Source organism: Glycine max, chromosome 12 (genome assembly GCF_000004515.6).
Source record: "Glycine max cultivar Williams 82 chromosome 12, Glycine_max_v4.0, whole genome shotgun sequence".
NCBI lineage: Eukaryota > Viridiplantae > Streptophyta > Magnoliopsida > Fabales > Fabaceae > Glycine > Glycine max.
This window is the reverse complement of record NC_038248.2, coordinates 35,734,373-35,758,035: the sequence shown is the minus strand read 5'-3', so window position 1 is coordinate 35,758,035 and position 23,663 is coordinate 35,734,373. Positions and strand designations below refer to the sequence as shown.

General features: G+C 32.3%; 2 protein-coding genes across 3 annotated transcripts; one reads left to right on the top strand and one right to left on the bottom strand.

Moving 5' to 3' along the window:
- Window positions 1-1,252: 1,252 nt before the first annotated feature.
- Window positions 1,253-3,117, bottom strand: LOC100306000 (putative ribosome biogenesis protein RLP24). Of its 2 annotated transcripts, none has more exons than XM_026124524.2 (5): window positions 3,007-3,117; window positions 2,321-2,428; window positions 1,963-2,076; window positions 1,743-1,879; window positions 1,253-1,646 (listed from the first exon to the last, which is right to left on the bottom strand). In XM_026124524.2, the coding sequence occupies exons 2-5, from the start codon at window positions 2,399-2,401 to the stop codon at window positions 1,472-1,474; spliced, it is 507 nt and encodes a 168-aa protein (XP_025980309.1). In that variant the 5' UTR covers window positions 2,402-2,428; window positions 3,007-3,117; the 3' UTR covers window positions 1,253-1,471. The 2 variants fall into 2 exon arrangements, with proteins under 2 accessions (XP_025980309.1, NP_001236121.2); NM_001249192.2 differs by having other exon boundaries at window positions 2,321-2,423; window positions 3,007-3,103.
- Window positions 3,118-15,974: 12,857 nt separating this feature from the next.
- LOC100798162 (nucleobase-ascorbate transporter 12) lies at window positions 15,975-22,504 on the top strand. Its single transcript, XM_003540175.5, has 10 exons — window positions 15,975-16,720; window positions 16,836-16,933; window positions 17,287-17,457; window positions 17,616-17,716; window positions 18,885-19,020; window positions 19,119-19,169; window positions 19,273-19,560; window positions 20,340-20,574; window positions 21,045-21,331; window positions 21,928-22,504. Exons 1-10 carry the CDS (start codon window positions 16,225-16,227, stop codon window positions 22,147-22,149), a joined length of 2,085 nt encoding a protein of 694 aa, XP_003540223.1. The 5' UTR covers window positions 15,975-16,224; the 3' UTR covers window positions 22,150-22,504.
- The last annotated feature ends 1,159 nt before the right edge of the window (window positions 22,505-23,663 follow it).

Here is a 23,663-nt window from a genome sequence, read left to right as displayed (position 1 = left end):
TATTTACCAGGTCACACATGAAGGACCTCTGATTTCCACTTCACCTAATTCTTCCATTTAGAGCACTTCAATTTATACCAGTCATATCACAGAAGGAGCAGAAAGAAAATAATTGAAATGATGCATTACTTCAAAATACAATAAATTAATGTTATCTTTACTTTCTCGTGGGTCCAGAGAAAGCGATATAATTAATAATTCTACTATTTCTGTGTTTCATATGCAATTCTCATATGATTTGCGCCACTCGAGCCCAGGTGATACGACTAAAGTTATTGCCCAAAATTAAGATTTTGATATCTATATTCTGTTAATCGTTAATATGATTTAATTACTCGTTTGATCCTTGTAGTTACAAGGGTTTTATATTTTAGTTCCTATAATTAAAAACCATTTTAAATCTCTTTGATTTCCTATGAGTCTAAACAGTAGGCACCACAAAGAACAACAAAAAAAAGTAAATATAAAGCCAAAAAAAATTATATGTAAAAACTAAAACAAATTATTCTTTTAAGTATAAGAATTAAAAAGTTTCCATCACTTCTTAAAACTAAAAGAGTAATTTTAAAAGAGTAATTTAACCTAATTTGAAGTCGAATAAAAAAGTTGCAAGGAGACTAGGATAATAAAATGCCATTTCTAACCGTGATTGCAAAGGATTGAAATTACATTTTTTTTCCTATCGTTCTAAACTTCTAATTGAAAAATAGGCATCACTAAAGAATGACTCTTTTGATTAGTTTGTCAGTGTACTGTTTTTAAATTAGAATTTGGGATAAATTTCATTCCAATCACAAATTAATTTGGGATAAATTTAAACATGTCCAAGTCAAATTTGAATTCGCACAGTAGTCAATCAATGTAAAACTCAAACTCCAAGTATACGATCATTAAATTCACGATTTACTATATATTATCAATACTTTTAGACAACTTTTTCCCTAAAATGTTTTAGCATGTTTTTCAATTTTCATTTGCTTCAATAAATAGACTTGATCCACACATTTAGTTTTACCACTAAAAAGAGAGATTAGAAACAGGCATACCTCCAATGCTTTTTGTGTGCACATTTAACTCAACTTGTTTTTAAAGAAAAAAAATACTCCAATGATGACTCCTTCGTCACCCAGTAATTTTCACCAACTTCAGAGGAATTTTTTAAAAGATAAGACAGTAACAAACATGCTATTACTTCAATGATGACTCCTTCTTCACCCAGCAAACCCACCAATTCCAACCCAAGAAGATTTTATTAGGCTATAGCAACAACTTTCTGATTTCCTTTATAATAGTTGACTATCTCAGAGAACCATAGTTTCAAGAGACAAATACATCAAATGTTTGAAATCTTGTTTGAGAATCACATCATTCACACTAATGATCACAACGAAACTGGTAAACTGGACCTTACAGGCAACTAATTTAGCAACAAATATTAAAATAGCAAAAATTAAGTGCAGCATTGTTAGAATTACTCTTCCATGGCATGATTCTCCTCTGATTGCTGTTGGGAAACCTTGACTTTGATCTTTGGTAAAGTGAGAGATGGATCCTGTTGAAGCACAGAAGGAGCTTTGACCAAACTGATGCCCTGCTCCAACTCCTTCACTGCCTCCTTCAGCAATTTTTCCTTTTTGCCTTTCATCCTATTGAAGTTTTTACAAAATTTCAGTAAAAGGCCAAAAGAAAATACGAAGTAAACCTTTTCAATATACATATATACAAGTTAAGTCAAAGAGGACCTGTTCTTATGGTGTCTCTCCTCCCTCGAGACTCTGATCTTATCAATCTTAGGAATGGCCTTGAGGACATTCTCCGCAAGATTCCTGTCATATCTTTCAGGCCTGTTTCTCTTTCTCTCAAACTCAAAAGTTGAGTCCTAAAACAAAAATATAACAGCTGTGAAGTTTGCCCAAATCAAGGCAATTAAATTAAGCAGGTATCTGATATCCAAGTAATTACCTGTGTCATATCCTTTCCATGCACTCGACGATATGCCTTGGTCCATTTTACCTTACGAGGATTTCTCTTCATTTTAAAGTTCTTGTGGCATTTAGATCTACAAAACCGAAAAATCTGCAAAACAAAAAAATAAAGAATCATGAGGAACCTGAGCCACCACTTTAAAACAGTAAATCTCAACTGATCCAACAAGAACAATCAATTACATAATTACTAATTCTGAAGTAGCATTTACAGAAAAGGACCAGGGGAAGGTCCGACTAACTTTTTAAATATTTAATCTTTCATAAAAGAAGAAATTCTTTATGATGAATTGAAGATTATTCCAAAGTTAGCAAGGAGTGAACTTCATTTGTACCTTTGCATCATTACGAACAAACTGGATTCCATGTCCAGGGTATATGGTTGAAGAGCAAAACCAGCATTTCTCCAATCTCATTGTGCCTCAAACTAGAGCAGCACTTCACTAGAAAAGAAGAAGAAAAAGGTCCAAAACAGAAAACAATAATGAGGAACGTATAAAATATTATTTAAAAATTGAGATACATATTCTTAGGTCCTACTCCTATCATCAAATTAAACTACCGCAAGCAGAAATCTCATCAGTTGAATAACCTAGGGAATCAAAGAATACGACAGGGTCAACATGTATTAGATCACTATCATATGCAATAGAAACTATTAATTAGTGAACAATTAACTTCCAATAGAATGAATCCCTTGAACTGCCAAAAAACACTACTTCTCAGAACCCTAAAAAGCACAGAAAATTAACAACAATAAAGAGTGCATCTTCATGAAGCTTCTACTGCAAACTGTGGTTCTATTAAAGCTATCAGTAGCCAAGTGTTTTCCTCTGCGTTACAACAGTATATAATCCTTTTATCCTACTTAGGATCAATCTAATCTCGATTATAACATTCGAAAATGTATAAAAATACAATGATGAAAGCATTAAGAAAATCGATATAACATTGTTCTAACTATATTATCGACGCAATTGGAATTAAAATGTGAGTTTGGAAGGTGTGGCTTTGCACTTACAGGACTTCTGCTGCTGCTGATATGGCTGCACTCCGATTCCGTCCACGCTGCAGTGGCGGTGGATTCAGAAGAGGAAAACTGAAAAAGCCCTAATTCTAAAACCCTTCATTTTGTTTTTATTATTTTTAAAGGGTTCATTGCGGGTTAACCCGTTAAACTATTTGACCCGAATAAATTCAACAATCTCACCTAATTACCCAACTGAGAACGGGCTTTCCCAAGCCCAATAACAAGGCCCAAAGTAAATAGTGTGTATCACAATGAAATCAGCTCCACGTTCTTTTACCGGGGTCCGGGGATGGTCCAATTAAGTGAAGCATTATTTAGTTTTTCAATAATTTGAGGTCGATTATAGTATACTATTAATTTTAATATATCAAAATTAAATTTATATATTTTAATATGATATTTTTTATTTATTTAACTATTTTTAAATTTTGAATAAATATAAAAAAAAAAGAAATTGATTTTAAGTTTAAGTTTAAGTAGCAATTTATAACATTTTTTTAATGGAAAATTTTTATTTTTAATTTCTTATCTAATGCACTCAGGATCCCAGTTATCACTGGTCTTATTTAAAAATAAAGTATTATATTTATTTTTATTTTTAATATAATCAATATTATTTTCAATATGAAAAATCTATTTTTAACTTTTTTTCTAATGATTTGTTTGGTTAAATAGAAATAAAAAAGGGGAAAAAGAAAAAAAAAAGCAAATTTAGTTATAGAAATTATTTTATTTGATTGAAGATAAAATAAAGAAGAAAAAAAGAGAGATAAATGATTTTGAGATATTAGAATTCAATTATTTTTTTTCTCTTCAACTCGAATTTTAAAATTTCCTTTCTTGATTCAAACAAACAAAGATAAAATAACATTACAAAAAATATATACTCAATACTTTAGTATAAATTGAAAATTTACCACTATTTGTTCACACTAAAACCTATTTTATATATATATAAACTAAATACAACGTAAAAACTGTAAATTCATTTCAAAAGAAAAATGTTTATAATTTAAGTTTAAATTTTTATTAAAAATACTAACTACTAACAAGTAATAGTTTTTTTAATATAAGGGGTCTAAGTCAAATTACAACCGCACTTTACCCAGAAACAAAATACCCAAAAAAACCTGTCCACAATAAATGAAAAACTTTGGAGGTTGATCCAACAAGTGAAAACCCATTGGGAGAGTATGTCTTAATCTTGCAAGCCAATCCGCAACACAATTACCTTCTCTATACGTGTGAGTGATCCTTAACTTGGAACTGTTGTACTTTTCGCAGCAAGGGTGTATAATGATGAGTTACCAATAGAGGTTTTGAAATCAAATCAAGACTCATGGCTGAATCTGTTTCAATCCACAACTTTGACACATTCCTCTGCCAAGCCACATCAAGATAGCATTTAACTCAGCCATAAGTACATTACATACTTCTAAATTGGACACGAATCCTTCCATCCACAAACCATCCTCATTTCTAAAAACTCTCCCACATGAGACTTGGCAACCACCCATTCTAACAGACCCATCTACATTAACTCTAACCCAACCTTCCTCTAAAGTTGTCCATCCAATTTGCTTATAATCAAAACATACATGCCTATGGGTAAAATTATTTCTATTACTTTCCTTAATTCCATCGACTAAATTACCAATTTGACAACAAGCAGCTTGCAAACTAGGCTGCACACCCTAAAAAACTTTCGTATTTCTCAATCTCCATATACTCCATAGAGTAACACCAAACCAAATGTGTCAGTCCATAATTTTAATATCAACATTTGAAATCAAATTAGATGAAAACCAGCTTAAAATATGACCTGAGAAGAAGTCATGAGGCAATTTTCCCTTAGTGAGATAATGTTAAAGTTCGGTCGCAATAGAACAATCCCTCTGCAGATGGACCTCAGTTAGTTTCTGCATGAGATCCACATCTGCTACAAAGATTATCTGAAGTAAAACCGCATTTCTCACATTTTACATTAGTCTTTAGCCCACCCTTTGCAACAATCCACAAAAACGCTTTAATTCACTAACGATTAGTATTAAGACATTGGGTAAGATATCAAAAATTAAAAAACTTAACAAGATTCTTTTCGTATCTCTATATAAATTTTTATTTATTAATTTTCTAATTAGTGTCTTGAAATTACTTGTTAGTAGCATTCAAAAATTTGTTAGTTTTTATCAATAATTATGAAAAAATAAATATTGTACGAATCGTGACTTTATTGTTAGGCTTTGTAAATTTATTGAGATTAAGATAAAAGTTAGTAGCAATATATTAAATATATCAATATACTATTATTTTTTAATTAAAATTAGAATTTTATTCCTATAAGGCTATAATCAATCCAATCTTCAATATTAACTTTTCTTACATTAATTGTCAAAATAAAACTAATTTTAAATAGACAAATAAGAGCCTAGGAGGCTAAACCATAGGTTTGTTCAAGTTCCTAAGCAGGCATGGTTGAATGCACAACTTTGCACTTGCAGCATAGAATATTGGACTGGGCGGGGACTTCAAGTATAATCTGACTCTCTCATTCTTCTCTTGAGTCCAAATGATTTATCATTCTTCATCTTGACTCTTGTTCTCTCCTTGTTCATCATTATTGCTCTATACCAACAATGGCAGCTCGATCAACTCAAGTCAAAGGTTTCTCTATTAGATGATTTTCTAATGAAAACGCGCATGCATTCTCTCATTTCTTATATATTCTACTTCTATGTGTTGGTTTGAATGTCTGAGACTACAAAATTGTCACATGCAACAAAAAATGAAAATTGATAGGGAAAGATGAAGATTTTAATAGATGGGTTTTTTTCTTTTGCTTTAAAATTCCAAACTTCATTTGTTTAAGTTTTTTCTGAAAAAAATACTATCACTTTTTTAAACCATTCACATTTTTTTAGATAAGTTGACAAGTTTGAGCAATTTTAAAAAAAAATGTAGAAAAATAGATTTTTGCGACAACTTGGTTCTTGTGTTTGTCTTGTTCTGTGGAAATGAAAACGAGGGAACATAGAATGTTCATATTATATGTTTTTGAACAATTTTATAATCTTAATCACTTTTTTCAAAATATTTTTTTTATATGATTCTCTCGCTTGAAATGGAATGTTGGTCTGGTTTAGTTACATGACATTTTAGGGACTTTCAATGAATGATTCCATACAAAGTGATTGTCGTCCCCTGTACCGTGAAAATGTTACTAATTTTTATGATATTGAAGTTCCAATGTAGAAACTAAGGGACGTATATCTTTAATGCAATTTGAGTTCATTGAAACTCAAATATTTCACTAAAAGTTGTATACTCAGGTACCTCTGGCCTCTGTTATATAAGCTAGTGAAAGACAAGGTGGATGATAATATACTTGTGGGATAACCATGCTTCTTAATGATTTGCTCTATTTGTTCATTCTTCTGTCTTTTATTGCCTTTTTCCTATGCATGCATATTTGTATTTGTGGTTTTGATGACTATTCTTCATTAACTATGAAAGAATCCAGCATTGAGAAGAAGGACCATGAATTGCAAAGTAAGGAGATTTTTGAAAAAGAAATTGCATCCCTAAAGGATAAGATTGACTCTATTCAAGTAAGCTTTCTACTTTCTTATTATAGTTGTTCATTTTTTTTTTGTATAATCATTAATAGTTACTCAAATCAAGTTATCTTGCATTATATAATTACAGGACTTGTCTGATACAAGCCGGTCTGCCAATAAAGAGCAGGTATTCTGATATCAATTTTCAGATGTAGTCTAAAGTTTTTATTTTATTTGCAAATTTTAGTTGTTAGTTTTGTTAGAATGTTAGTGGGAGGGATTGGAATCCATGACCTCTTCCTCTCTCCTTCTCTCTTCAACCACTAAACTAATCTTATAGCTCTCATATGTAGTCTAGAGTAGTCTATTGAACAATGAGAAAGGAAATAATATCTATAATTTGAACAATATTTTTGACAAAACTTACTATAGTTCTTTAGGTGTTTTTAGTATTGTTCTTCAATTACAATTGGAGTTTTTTCTTTGGTTACCAAGATGAAACTCCAGTTTCGATTGAAAAAAGTTCTAAAATTAAGGAAATGCTTCTAATTAGTTCTGTCATAATATTTTGTGAAAAAAGTCTTAATATATTAACATGTTATCACTGAGTCCCAAATACAAAAACAGTTTATTCTAATTTGATGACTTCATCAAAAGATAATAATCATGGCTTTCTTGTGTTGTTTTTTAGTTAAAGGAGGAGTCGATACCAATTGTGAAGAATCAATCCTTGAGCTTCACATCTTATGCTAAGCCTCTCTTTGATTTTCTAACTGCTAAAATTATTGAGGCTTATCATGTGTCCAAGAAAACTTTAATATCACTTCTTGTCAAATTCCTAAGGTCAACAATACCATTCGTGCAGGTAAAGATGAACCTAACCTACATTATATTTTTTGTTTATAATTATTTTTATTATTATCAGTTGGTATATAATTTCACCAATATATCTTCACATCATGTTGGATAGTAATTATGCATGTATGCCATGCCATATTTCGATCAAACTGCATCAGTACCTTCTTACTTAGGATACTTTTGGAATGGTTGAGTGATTTATATCACTTGTGTATGAACTTGGAGGTAGAAGCTTAGCAGGGGTTGTAAAGGACTCAGATGTGGTATTAATTTGTAATGCATGACACTGTAGGATTTCATTGGACGGCGAAACCATTAAATTTAAGTTTTTTATGTTGAAAGGTGTTTTCTTATTTCTCTTTTAGTGTCATTAAACTCTAGGTAATAAATCGGGCATAACCAAATTTACATAGGTAGTGTACGTTATGATGGAGCCGTTGATCCACTATACAATCATTCCATCAATATTGAGATCTTAAAAATAAATTACATACTTTACTTTCTAACGTGTGTTTTTTTCTGGGTTTAAGAAATAGGTCCATCAAAAAAATAGGAAGGGACGAGTAGTCCTCTGCAAGTTGTTAGCGATCTCCCTCAACAATTGTACGAGGCCTAACGTTAGGGGTGTTTTTTCTCTTGAGTTTAGTCTTCGCTTTGTTTTTCTTTTCTCTACAAGTTCTTTCTTTGTTATTTTTGTCTTTTTTCATTAAATCATTTCCCCATTTTGTTAAGAGAAATGACAGCACGTTAATTAACTCACTAAACCATTTTAAAACATGGTAGGGTTTTTTTTTCAACTTATTTATGAAAGAAAAATATTTGACAGTCACCATACTATCGTCACTTAGAGATAGAAAGAGAAAAATACAAGTATAAACATGATAGAAATTAAGATATGATAGAAAGAAAAAGATATTAGTGAATGTTTAAAATAAATTGTGTTTATATATCATTATGCTTCTAAGAATGCGGCAAGTTGATTAGACTAATATTTTGATACTCAAGGATAAGATTACATAAGCACTTGAAAATGATCAATTATTAATATTTTTTATTTAAATAAATTAAAAGAATTTTCTTAATTATTTTTTAGTAATGTTATAAATATTTTTTTCTAAAAGATAACTCACTTAAGCTTGTTGAGTAAGTGAATGGTTTTATTATATAAAAATTAACTAGCAATGAAAAGGAATATTAGCTTTGACTCAATTTGTCAATCAAATGAAAACAATGAGATTAAATGTGAATGGTTTAACACCAAGTGTATGTTTGCGTACAAGTGTATGTTTGCATATTTTTTGGTTTTTATCCCTGGAAAGCCGAATTTCTCCGTTGAATGTGATTTGGACGTATTTTTAAACACAATTTTAGTTCTTAAATAAATCAAATGTGCGACAATTCCAAATCATAAATTGAGACTAAGAATGCGTTTGATACTGAGAGAAATTTAAAGTTTTCTGAAAATTTTAAGTCATTCTTGAAAATCATAATTCTCATGATTCATGAGAATCAAGAATGACGATTATCAAATATGGAAAAAAAATCTTTGTAGCAAACGTCTCCTATAAAGGTTAAAGTGTCTATTGTGCTTATAGCATTGATCAAGTATAGCTGGCTTGTGCAACAGGATACAATAAAATGTTAAACTCTTTGAATGTCCTCGGTTTTCATTTTTTTAAAATTCATCTTTTGATTTAAATTGTAACTATAGTAATTTATTCCACAGGAATACGTGACATCAAATCATATTTATAAAAACAAAATTAATATTCTATGTAATATTTACATTTAAGAGTTATAATATGCCAGTTTCTTCACTAAAAGTACAAGTGAATTGAACTCAGAGGAAGAGAGTAAATCTCAAGACTCAAAGATCAATTACAAAAACTTTGATGGTTGATATATCTATTTATATAGTATAATATATATAAATATCACTACAATATTAACATTCAAATAAACATCATCTTAAAAAAATGAACTAATATTATTAAAACTTATATTGCTTTTTTCAATAAGTAGAATTAAAATAAACACATTTAAAAATGTATATGTATAAATATTAATGTCTCGTGCATGTAAAAAAAAGAGCGTATGTTGCAAGCAATCAGAATCTGGTTTGGAAAAGCAAGTAAGAAGCAAGACGAGGATGAGAAAGCAGTCGCTTTCATCCTCAAACGGCTAGTTGGCGTTTGGGCATTATACTGTCTCTCTCTAGGCGTTGCTTTCTTGGCATCATGCCTCTCCAGCTAGCATTTTGGATTTTCTATTTTTCTTTTCCTTTTTAATAATTATTATACCTCATCATAACCTGTGAACTCAACCCCACCACCATGACTTCATTTTCTAAATGTCCTACTTGTCACAATTCTGGCCACCACTTGCAAAATTACAAATATATTATGGCAATATTTTGGATACTGATTTTAATATTTCGTTGTAATAATATTTTTTTTGGATAATTATTCAATTTCACATGTCCTATACACAAATTCTCACACTCATTTTGGAGATTATATTCTTATGAGCTTAATATTTTTCTACCATCAATATGTAAAATATTTTATATTAACAATTAATTAAAAAGTATATTAAGTATGATTTTTAAAGTAATTATTTGTTATTATATAAAAGTTATTGAAATAAATTTTATGATACTAAATTATTATTATTATTATTATTATTATTATTATTATTATATAATGGAACCATAATTTACACATTCAAATAACTCATTTTTTTCACATCTGATTGCAAATTAATATCTCATTACCGAAAAATTAGTATCTCGGGAGTCAAGATTTTTTAAAAGTATATAGTGCTGTTACATTAATCCTTAAAATTAAGGAAATTTCAAATAATTCTCTAAAAGTGAGTTCTTCAATCACATCAGTCCAATTTTATTTTATTTTTTAAAAATACTATATAATGTCAACATACATTTATAAACAAAAATGATAGTAACCTATTAAGTTTAAGGACTTAGACAAAATAATTAGAATTTTCAAGGACTTATTTATAATTTTCTTTAGCTTCATAGACTAATATGATAGTGCTGTATAGTTGCAAAAACTAAAATGACAGTTTACTCTATAATTTATTCTTCATAATTCTTCACAAAACCTCAATACAATTTCTTGTAACTAAAGTTACTAAAAGAAAATTCATGAATTAAGTAGTTAATTCTTTTTATATGAGGAGGTTATAAGTATCCTTTACTAAACTCAAAATCAAATAAAATTATTATAAACAATAAAATCCATTCTAAGTCCCTTGCCGGTACCCTGTCAGTCATGGGAGGACCTTTCCTTAGACTTCACCACAGACCTACATCTGTTTCGCGAATATACTGCCATATTGGTTGTAGTAGATCGATTTTTCAAAGGCATTCACCTGGGCATGCTGCCAACTTAGCATACATCTTATTCTGTCACCGTCCTGTTCATGGACATTGTCGGAAAGCTTCATGGCATGTCGCGCAGCTTGATTTCCAATCGAGACCTGTTATTCATAAGTCATTTCTAGCAAGACCTGTTTCAGATGAGTGGTACGCAATTGTGGATGAGCTCGGCCTATCATCCACAGACAGACGGACAAACAGAAGTTTTGAATCGCGTTATCGAACAATACCCTTGCACCTTCGTCCATAAGAAACCTTCGTCTTGGGACAAATTTCTCAATTGGGCAGAATGGTCTTACAACACGTCACGACACTCAGGTTCAGGCGTTTCACCATTCAAAATTACATTTGGAAAGAAGCCACTAAGCCTTCCCTAGTATATTACAGACTCGTCTAAAGTGGAGGCGGTAGATGAGTTCTTATCGGACAAGGAATTTGCTTTTGCTGAACTAAAGAAAAAGTTCCAGAAGGCCCAACTAGCGATGAAGCACACAACTGATATGAAACGCAAAGATGTCCATTTTGACATAGGAGATTAGGTCATGGTGCGACTTCGGCCACACTGACAATCCTCAGTTTCGGCCCAACAAAGGGGATCCTTTAAGCTTAACAAGAGATTTTATGGGCCCTTTAAAATACTGGATCAAATTGGGCCAGCTGCTTATAAGCTTAAACTACCTAAAGGTACCCGCATCCATCTAGTGTTCCACTGTTCTATGCTTAAACCCTTTCATCAGCCAACCCTGCCCGATAATAATCCACCCCTCTCATTGCCACCAGTTGTAATCGATAATCAACCATTGGTGTCACCATTAGCCATTGTGGGCACTAGGCATAACTCAGACTTCGACAAGCTCAGACTGCAAGTCCTTGTGCAATGGGATGGTTTACTTCCCGAAGATACCACATGGGAAGATTGGGAGCAACTACAAGCTGAGTACCACCTTGAGGACAAGGTGATTTTTGAAGGCATAGGGGATGATAGCAAGCAAGAACCTGCATCAACTAGACCCAAGAGAAGGAGCAATGCACCAGCATACCTGAAGGACTACATATAACGGCATTGCTGACCTGGCATCTTTGTCTACCTTTTGTCTGCCACTAGCCTACCACTACACCTTTTATTCCAAAAATCCGTTAAGCCTTGTCATCACAGAATTACAAATTTTGTTAGTCTATCACAATATAAATACTAGCATATTGTAATAAGACAGACATAAATGAAAATTATTCCTTTTTATCCTTGTCTTTTGCTTCTTGGAGGATCTAGACCCTCGAAACCAAAAATTGTGCTTTAACACTTCCCTTTCCTGAGTTGTGAATTTTCATGTGATTGGGAGTTATGAGTTACTTGGGTAAAATCTAATTCCAAGGAGGCATGTATCATGCATGTTTAGATCAATTTAATGATATTCTTCGTTACTAAGTCTTCATTAAATTAGTATTTTCAGTGAGTCTCTCCCTGAATTTGTTGTTAAATGGCCCACTCAAGAGCACTTGTTTATCATGCACGTTGCCTACTAGAGCGATTCTTGTTGGAAGAGTATTTAAGATAGTTTGCATGAAAGCTGGTGGAATTGGCTATGAGTCTTTTGAACTTTGAAGCCACCTCAGTCCTCATCCATTCAATGAAGAAATTAAACTACCCCATAATTTGGACCCCACGACATTAAACGTTAAGAAACAAAAGAATTGTGAATCAGTGTATTATATGTATATATACTAGAATAATTAAACCATTTTTTTTTACAAGAAGTCTACATTATTTTTTTATACTTATTTTTTATTTTTATTGGTAAAAAATAATTTATTTATTTAAATACAGAAATTTAAAATGTGTTTAACAATACAGATGGATAAACTGATTAAAAGTGATTTGAAATCTAAAAGCTGATCAATTAAATGATAGAATAGAAAGTGTTAAATAAATTAATTGTTAATCAACTAGCTATAAAAATGTAAGGTTGAGCTCGAAAAAACTAACCAATAAGTTATTTGAATGCTAAAAAATTAGCTTAAATTGAAAAATATTTTTTAGTTGAAAATTATTAACTCAACTATTGAATTAGAAACATGTCAAAATTAGATGTTGAATTAGAAAATAAAATTAATGTTTATATATATTATTTTGTAAATTAGATTTTTAGGTAATAAATAGTGAAAATATTGGAAGAATTTATTTAACATTAATGTCTGTGTGAAAGAAATAGAGTTGAATCAATTAATTCTAATTATACATAATTAATATAAACGGTCAACAATAAAATTAAATTAAATAGTTTTAATGATTCATATATAATAAGTTCTCACTAAATATGTTTCTGATATATGTGTCGTCCTTTCTCTAATTAAATAATCATGAGACTTTATCCCACCTCTTCATTTACTCTCATGAAAATAAAGCTATTAATTCAACGTCTATTTATTTTCATTGACGTAGGGCATTCTTCTTCATTCTTGAAAGACTTCGTACGAGTTTAGGTTAATTTATTTTAAAAATAAAATATAAAATAATTTCCTAAATTAAATTTTTTAAATATTTATCTTAATACTCCTTTATCAATTAAGCTTTACAAAGTGATACCATTGGCGTTCAATGTGTCTCCTAAAGCAAAGAACACTAAAAACCAAACATACTTATAATATTTACGGTCAAAACGTGCAAGGCTTAAAGCTATTATTATGAGACTGAAAAGCGAAAGAACATTACATAAATTAAACACTCGTAATATCAAGATGATGATAGTATCGTTTTCAAGGCATCCAAAGTTCCAGCCATTTCCCTTGTTCATGTTGTTCAAAGCTTTAAATCATACTTTTTGTCTTGTGTTGGCTTTATCGAACAGAAAACTAGGTCACACTTCGTGAAGTTTCCATTGAATACATTAAGTAGTCCAAGCTATCTTTTCATCTGGGCATATTCTCTCAATTTCTTTTGAAAATTTAAAGAAGGTAAATCACCTTCATTGATCAAGTTTGTTTTTTTTTTCGCTTTACGAATATGCTATTATTCTATGTTCCATCTTCTTCTTCTTCTTGGTTCTATAATTTTTAAAATGTTTAAGTATAATTTAATTAATTTCATAAAATAAGTAGCAATTTAATTAAAATGACATTGTGCAAACGACAGTTTAACTAGTATATAAAGCAAAATATGAAAATGATTATGTAGTAGGGGAAGCTAATGATAGCAGAAAATTAAAATACACATCTTTCTTTCTTAAAATACACAATTTTAGCTGAATTAGTTGGCAATTCAATTGTTGAGCTGCATATGTCAGAATGAGAATATTGACGAGGGAAAGAGACCAGTCATCTAATATCCGTGCCTAACAACATGTGTTACAACAAGAGCTGCATATGCATAGTTTTTTTTTTCTTCCTCTCAATGGAAAATAATCAAAATATATACAATGTACAACTTTACATGTTTTCCTCTTTACAACTAATGCTATTATAATTGCTAGAAGTTAAAAATGTAACTCGAAGAACAAGTTACAACAAGTATTTGGACTCGTATATACTGAATATTTATTTATCTGAATTAAATAGAATGCATGTTTGAATAAGCAAATAGTAAAATTAAATTATAATAAAAATTAATTTAATTAATTAAATATTTTTTATTTGATAACCGTTTGAGTTAAAATATAATTCATTTATATTTGATGTTTTTTAAATGAATTTTTTAATTAAGTTTTCTAACGTGTGCAACATTACACAATAAGAGTAATTAATGACTTAATTTTACATAATTTAGATTGATATTTATTCATTATTAAATTTTATTTATTTAGATTAATATATTTACTTTCAATCAAAATAATAAATGTATCTCTCATATAATAGTTTTCAAATTTTAATTAACTAATTGCTTTTGACACTATTCAAGAGCATTTTCATTGGGTTTTTTTTATAGGTTTTTAAGTGAAGAAATAGTATTTTATAGTTTTTTTCTCATTTGAGCATGACAAAGAAAATTTCTTTAAAATAAGATCAATATCTTCTACGATAAATTTTCTTTCCATTAAAAAATAATATTTGTTACAAAACTAATACCGAACTACAACTCAAACCACCACGGTGTAACCATTTTGTTGCTCAAACCATCACAATGTCAACACCACTCCGCCTTGTCGTGGTGGTTGCGACTCAAATCTATTATAGATCTCAATTACAACACCTTTGTTTCGCCACAACACCTTCATGTCGTTGTCATAACCGCTGAAATCACTACAGTGTCACCCACCACTTCGCCTTCTTGTGGTGGGTGGGTTATAGATCTGTTACGAATCTGAGTTACGGCTCCCTTTACATGTGTCATCGTATTCTCCCTTGAATTTAAATCACTTATACAGTTCACGATTGATGTTATAGAGAGTGAGAGCAACCATAACCACCAGAGAGTGGAGGCGAGAAAGGGAGCAAAAAGAAATAATTCATAGTGAGAAAGAAGATGAAAACGTTAACATAATTAACTGAAAATAAATAAAAATATAAAAATATAAGTTTTTTTAAGTTTCTTATAATTTCTTACTCTTAGAAATAAAATTATATATGAATTTTTAAAAAATACATAATATTGTGTAGACAAAAAAATAACTTAAGAAATTCTCTTAAGAATTTTTGATTGAAAATGCTCTAATGTGCACACTGAACCTGCAGAAGGAACCGATCTATTTTATGACTCTAAAAAACGGGGCAAAATTCGATCTAACATTATTATAAATAAATATAAGGGAATTTAATTAGGACATTTGATGCTTGATAAATAATAAATACCAGTACTTGATACGTACATCATTTATGATAATTTCAAAACAAAATAAATTGTCGAAAAAATCCATTGAAAAAGAAGAAGAAAAAAAAAGACACATTAAAAACCAAATTAATCCAATCATATAGTATTTTTTTTTTCAGTTATGTCACTCCGGGGAAGTAGGCATTACAAGATCTTTGTGTTTTTTGTTTTGTTGCCATTGAATTTTTTTTTTCAAAGCACAATCCAAACGCGAGTGACGTCAGCAACAACCGGTTATTTCGGGAGAGAAGAAGAGAAGCGAGGGAAAGAAGCAAAGACAAAATCAGAAAGAAAAGAAGCAACAAAACAAAACAACAAAAGTAAATAAAATAAATTTAATGACGCGGTTTTAGTTTAGTTTAGTAGCTTCTTCACTTCACCCTCACACCATTTGTGTTTTTCTCTGTCTTCGCCACTTCTCTTCTTACTTCACTGCACGTTTTTCTTCACTCTTTCTCTCTCTTACATGCCGGAATTTCCTCTCTCTTTCTCTCTCCGGAGAATAGAATAAAAACCCTAAACCTTCGCTTTGCTGCCACACACATCAGATCTACACTACAACTTCCAAGTTCAGGAATTATGTGTCACTAGCGATGTCCGATTCCGTTCCCAAAACGCGAAACCGTCCGGGGCCGTGGCCGCCGGCGCCGGACGCCAAGGCAATGCCGCCTGCTTCCTGGGCTAAGAAAACAGGCTTCAAGCCCAAGTTCTCCGGCGAGGCCAATGCCAGCGACTCTGGCCAGATAAGCCTGCAGCCCAAGCCTAGGGAGCCCGACGCTAACGTGGATCTCGAAGCGGGCCGGCCTGGGGCTCCGGCGAACGGCGTGACCCACCAAAATAAGGCTCCGCCGCTTCCACCTTCCAAGGATCAGGTCGTAAAGAAGCGAAAGGACTCCGACGGACTGCCCAAGAGCTCTGTTCCCATCACCAATGGCCAGGCGGTGACGGCTCCGCCTCCGCCGCCGCCGCCGCCTCCACGGAGGACGGCGAGGCATGAGGAAGTCGTGGACGCGCCGCCGCAGGAAGACGACGGTTTCGTGTCGAGGCATTCGCATATGAAGTATGAGCTCAGAGATTCGCCCGGTTTAGGTGAGAATAAGAATAAAGATATATGCTTTCTTTGATTTTGAAAATTTTGATGTAGAGTTCAACTTATGAGCTAATGTTTGTTTGTTTTTTATTTTATTTTTTATGGATGGTTTAGTTCCCATTGGTGTGTACGGTATTCAACATTACTTTTCGATATTGGGTTCGTTGATTCTCATTCCGCTCGTTATAGTTCCGGCGATGGGAGGCTCTCATGTGAGTGATTTCATGTTTTCTCCAACTAAGGCCATGTTTTGATAAACGAACTTCTCCGTAAGCACTTATAGGAGAAGAGAATCAGAATGTAAAATGAATTAAGCTTTTTTCGTGAGTTTAAATTAGCTTATGCATCTCAGCTTTTGGAGAAGTTAGATGGGAGAACTTCTGTAAAAGTTAAGTGTGTAATTTGATTTTAAGTTATGACTTATGAAAAAAACTCAATTTTTTCTACTTTCTTATTTTCTTCTCCTTTAAGTATTTATAGAAACAGGACCTAACTGAATTTTTATTCATTTATTTTGGTGAATTTGTTAAGTGGGTATTGTTATCTAATGTGTTTGTGGGTCTAGGAGGATACTTCTGCGGTGGCATCAACTGTGCTCTTTGTTTCGGGAGTGACTACACTGTTGCATACAAGTTTTGGGTCGAGGTTGCCCTTGATACAAGGGCCTTCTTTTGTTTATCTGGCCCCGGTGTTGGCGATCATCAACTCCCCCGAGTTTCAAGGATTAAATGCAAATGTGTGTTTTTCTTCTCATTTCTTCGTGTTTTGGATGATGTTTCTGTTGTTAGTTATTTGTGAGATGTCATGGGCTTTTGTATTATGTATATTGTGAGGTTTTTGATGGGGTAAGTGAAACTAAGACTGATGATGAAAATTTTTTGTATCAATTTTCAGAAATTCAAACATATAATGAAGGAGCTGCAGGGGGCTATAATTATTGGATCGGCTTTTCAAACTTTTATTGGATATTCTGGACTTATGTCACTGTTAGTAAGGTATGATTGTGGGATTTTTATGCCCGTTTATTTGTCTTGTTTTTTAGTACAAACTTTGCTGTTTCATCACACAGCATTTATTCTTGTGGGCAATTTATAAATGTGGTGCTAATTGCTATAGTTTGAGAGATACTAGTAGAATATTTGTAGGAGAAGAATAATAATGAGAATAGGAACAATAGGGAAATTTAATATTTGCATAAACGCTAATGCTTTAAAATATTGTATATGTTGGCGTTGTTTATTTGACTTTTTGAAAGGAAATTGTGTTTCTCTTTCACTATTAATTAAAGTTTTTCTCTAGTAATTAATAGCCATAATCATTGGTTGGTTTAATGTATGTATGAATAGCTTTACGTTACCTTCTAGGAATTCAATTTTAAGAACCTGAGATTATTCTTACATGAAAATGTGCTGTTTTAAATGGTTAAACATAGCGTGTTCGATATAATCTTTCCACACCATTTCTCATGGCTCCTTTCCACCTAATATGTCTATAAATATAATTCCTCTTGATTTAATTTTAGACAGTGCACGGTCAGTTCTGATGCTTCCATTCATTCTAATTTGTGTAGAGTTCATTTTTTTCTATTTCTTTCACTATGTAATAATAGTAAAAAAACTGTTGATGAATCATTGCTTAGGCTGAGGATTTATATGGGTTATATTGAAAATTGTGCAAAATTAATTACATATGAAACTGGCTATTTGTGGGAGGTTTGGAGTCCACTCCACACACCTAAAAGTTTCTTCCTAACACAGTTAGTAGACTTCCATACCCTCAGTCAAGTATTCAGAATGCATTTGATGCATCTCATTGCCAATATTGGTCAGATTGTTGTGGGGATTAGAACTGTTTGAATGTAATAGGTGTCAAACTGTCAGAGTTAGAATAAATTTTTGTATAAAATAAGCTGTATTTTGCCCCTTTTTTGGCAAGTGTCAACCCTTGCTTTAGCCTGCTGTAATGAGTGTGTTAAATGGTAGCATGCGGGGGGTTGAGATCATATTTTTTAACTTCACTGGGTACTTTTTCTTGTGGATTGCAGTATGGTGATATTCACCTCTGAATACCCCCGAGTCCCAGATGTATCCACTTTATGGTGATTAAATGACTAGTGTTTGAGTTGTTTGAAATAAAAATATTACATGTCATCTGAATTTTCAGGTTGATCAATCCTGTGGTTGTATCCCCAACTATTGCTGCAGTAGGACTTTCATTTTACAGCTATGGTTTTCCACTAGTTGGTACATGTCTGGAGATTGGTGCCGTGCAGATATTAGTGGTTATTGTTTTTTCTCTTGTAAGTTTGTTGAACTCAAGTTTTCACTGTTTATAGATGGATCATTGCACTGTGCTTAGTGCTAACATGCTTAATCTATTCTTTCTTGCTTTCTGCAGTATCTTCGTAAAATATCTGTTCTTGGACACCGCATATTTCTAATATATGCAGTAAGTTTAATGTTACAATATCATTCTGAGTTATACTCTTCAGAATTTGACATAATTGATTTTCTGTTAAGTGATGTTTTCTTTTGCTTCACCTAACTGCCAGGTTCCTTTGGGTCTGGCAATTACGTGGGCTGTTGCTTTCTTGTTGACTGAAGCTGGAGTCTACAACTACAAAGGATGTGACATAAATATACCTGCCTCGAATATGGTTTCGGAGCACTGCAGAAAGCATGTCTCAAGGATGAAGCATTGTCGAGTTGATACTTCTAATGCATTGAAATCATCCCCGTGGTTTAGATTTCCTTATCCATTACAATGGGGTACTCCTATCTTTCACTGGAAAATGGCTCTTGTGATGTGCGTGGTTTCCTTGATCTCATCTGTAGATTCGGTTAGCTTCTTGCTTTTTTTCTTAAAAAAAAAATGTTTCCTGGACTTTATTTATTATTTGTTTATCTTGACTCTGAATATGTTGATATTTAACTTCATTGTATTCAGTTGGGAAAGGTGACCATCTATTGGGTTTTTTGCCGTCTTTTTAATGTGCTAGGGAAAAGCTGCTCTCTTTCTTGCATGATACAAGCTCAAATTGAAATAATCATGTGTACCTAACAAAACTATTTACGTGTTTAATAGATGACGTCTTGACTTGTATGCTGAAGTAAGAAACTTGAATATGATATTCACTTCATTAGTATTGTCACTTGATTTTGATTGCAACCTTTGACATCAAAAGGTAAAAACCTTAAGAGATTGGAGGTCTAGGCATATATAATTTTTCAGATCCAAAGTTAAAAAATAATGGTTGCTGTCTTGTTTTGTTGTTTTCACGTGCTGCATTCATAGTTTATTTTCCTATTTTCTGTTTCCATTGTAAGTAAATACTATCTTTAAGGTAACGCAGTATGAGTTCTACCTTAGTTTAGAAAATCAAAGCATTGATGGCACTGATTTGTAATCACCAAAGTAAAATTTCAACACTGCAAAAAGCCATCATCTGATTTTATTTTGAAGATATTGTCTATATAAGTAAGAAAACAGCATTTATCTTAGATTAACAATATAATATATCAAAATTGAAATCATATTTTCATGATTATGTTTTCTATATGCAGAATTATATAATCACTTTATGTGTTGTTGATATTCATTTTGTTTTAAATTTTGTAGGTTGGTTCGTATCATGCTTCTTCATTATTGGTAGCATCCAGACCTCCAACTCCTGGAGTTCTTAGTCGAGGAATTGGTTTGGAAGGTCTTTCTAGTGTCTTGGCTGGTCTCTGGGGAACTGGAACAGGTTCTACTACCTTAACTGAAAATGTTCATACAATTGCTGTCACTAAAATGGGAAGCCGCAGAGCAGTTCAATTGGGTGCATGCTTTCTGATTGTGTTGTCTCTCGTGGGTAAGTGTCTAGTGTCTTTCTCTTCTTGCATCTACCTTTATCAGCCTATCTTGTGATGAATAGCCGCTGGACAGAAGTACATTTATTACGAGACTTTTCATGTAAAACCATTTGTGTAATATATCCTGGTTTTTTCCCTTTTGGAAGTTTAGAACAATTAGCAAAGCATATGACATAATCTCTAGCACAGGGCATTTCTGAAGAATTGGAGTCAGTAGACCAAATTCTTTTCATCAATCTTGTCTGTGGCGTCCACAAGTGAATCCTTAGTTTTAATTATTGTCCATAGTGATTTGAAATGCTGAACTGTAATGGTTACATCACTTTGTACTCATCAGGTTTTAGAAGGATATTTTGGTGGGGTATGTTTGGTTTTTAGAGTCTTTCCCATGTCTCTGTTGCAATCTGTACTCAACTGTAGAATTTTTCATGCAAATAAAAACATGTTTAATTTTACTTGTACTGGACAGGTAAGGTTGGAGGGTTCATTGCTTCAATTCCTGAAGTCATGGTTGCTGGTCTCCTATGCTTTATGTGGGCTATGCTTGCAGCATTGGGCTTGTCCAATCTACGTTATAGTGAGGCTGGAAGCTCTCGCAACATCATCATAATTGGGTTATCATTGTTTTTCTCTCTTTCCATACCTGCCTACTTTCAACAATATGGCATCTCTCCAAATTCCAACTTGTCAGTTCCAAGTTATTTCCAACCCTACATTGTGGCTTCTCATGGGCCATTCCACAGCAAATATGGAGGGGTATACCTTTTACTATTGTGAATCTTGTGCTGGATTTTGATGGCATCATTTGGTGTGATTGAAATTTGTTCATTACTATATGACTTTACGGAAATTTTGAAAAATGAAAAAGAAGAAAAGGCCCACCTTCGTCTGTTAGTGTGGGAGTGGCTATGAAAAGCAGTTCATGGCATATATATCTCCATTATTTCGTAATGAATGGAAACTACCTTTATATTCAATGTGGCATAGTAGTTGCTTGCATACGTAAGTTTTAAGATCAATTGTTTACCAAGTTTTCACGAATACTTGCACTTGTATATGCAGCATCTTTTGTGATAGAATCCTGCATGGTTGCTAACTTGTAAATGCTGCATAGTGATTGTCAATAACTACTATATATATATATATATGACATAATAACTTCATGATGCAGTGTACTAGCGCTAATAATAAACATGAGTATTGGGGAGTCGTCATAACTCATAACTTGGTTTCCTTTTTAATTTATGGCACTGGAATGCTGGCTACTTCCATTTTTAAGAGAAAATTTAATATCGTTGGTTTACATGTCAGGCTTTTCTAAACAACACATGTAAATCTGTTTCCTTTTGCAGTTAAACTATTTCCTGAACACAATCTTTTCACTACACATGGTGGTAGCTTTTCTTGTGGCCGTTATCTTGGACAATACTGTGCCTGGCAGCAAGCAGGAACGTGGAGTCTACGTTTGGTCAGAACCTGAGGTTGCTAGAAGGGAGCCTGCTGTTGCTAATGACTATGAGTTGCCCTTGAGAGTTGGTAAGATTTTCAGATGGGTGAAGTGGGTTGGTCTGTGAATGACAAAAGGGTTTTGTTGGTTGAATGAACATTTTCAGTTTATTGAATGTTATCAACCGCCCAAGATACCGTTCTAAGTCTGGATTCACATCTTCTTGGGCTCAATCATGAGTAGTATATAGTTGGTCATGTTACAGAGATCATTTGTGTAAATTGAAAATCCGGAGGGGTCTATTTGTGTTATAATTTATTAGATTAGCAATGTATTTAGTTTTGATTAATTCAAAATCTCCACATGGAGGTTTTTCTTCCTTGCTTTAAGGCGGCCTTTGACAAATCTTCGTGGTTATGTATATATATATATATACACACATTATATACCTGCTCAATCGGGACTAGAAAGTTTTTGTTTAATATATTTATTCCAATCCACCTACCATCTATGGCACCTAGCTGTTATTAAGTTGCCTACCTTGAATCTAGTTTTTGTTTTGATTCCTGTATTGACCATAAAAAAACTCTCGTGGAAGAAAATAACAGAACTACTCTATCATCAATGTCGTGGCTTTTGCCATTGTACTTTCTATGCAGTGAAATCCTTGAACTAATTTTACAACCTTTTTACCCCCTTTGAATCCTTGAAATAAAACCGTTTTAGGTGTTAGTGCAAGATGGTCCCATTTCCCGCGAAGTAACAGCATGGTAGAGTTAGCAAAGGGTATGCACAAGTCGTAGCCTTAGCAATCCTTGTCAACCAATTACTAAATCATAGAGAACCCACTTCTACAACAGTTTTTTCTGAAAGCAGTTATTACAATTAATGTGAGGCTCAACTCAGTGGAAGAGAAAGCTTCAAGTGATATAATAAAACCAATTATCCGGGGTTTCAAAGGCATGACAACTAACTGACACCTTCATTCTGAAAAGAGCCATCAACATTTAAGAAGCAATTGAAATACTTAAAGGGATTTTATACCAATTCCTTTGGATGCCTGATGGCTGAGGAGGACATGTCTTCGTAACAAAGGCCCGAAAATGACTTTACTTTGCCATAGTATAAAATGTAAAATGATTACGGTTCGGCACTTGATTGATTTTATATTATTCACTTAGCTTTTCGTGCATATATGTAGAAGCCGTAATGGATTGATACCTACATGGGCATTGATATAAACACTAGACAGAATCAGAATATAGATATTACAGTATAACTGAATTTAAATTGTTTTAGTAAAATGGTTCATTTACAGTAATTTTTGGGGTGTGTTATGGACCATCCGACTATGGATATAGAAAGAATAAATAAATAGAGAGAAGTGATAAATGTGATAAATATTTAATGAAAAATGAAGAAAAATAAAGATAAACACAAGTATTAAGTGATTTGACACAAGTGTTGTTCTATTAATATTTATTATTTAGTAAGAAAAATTAGTCATGTCATTAAATTTGTGACATAATTTTATCATTTAAGTTATAATCTTTAAGGATTAATTTAACAAAAAATTATATTTTTTGAGTACCAATTTAATATTAAGTTGTAAATTATGAATTAATTTATTATTAAATTGTC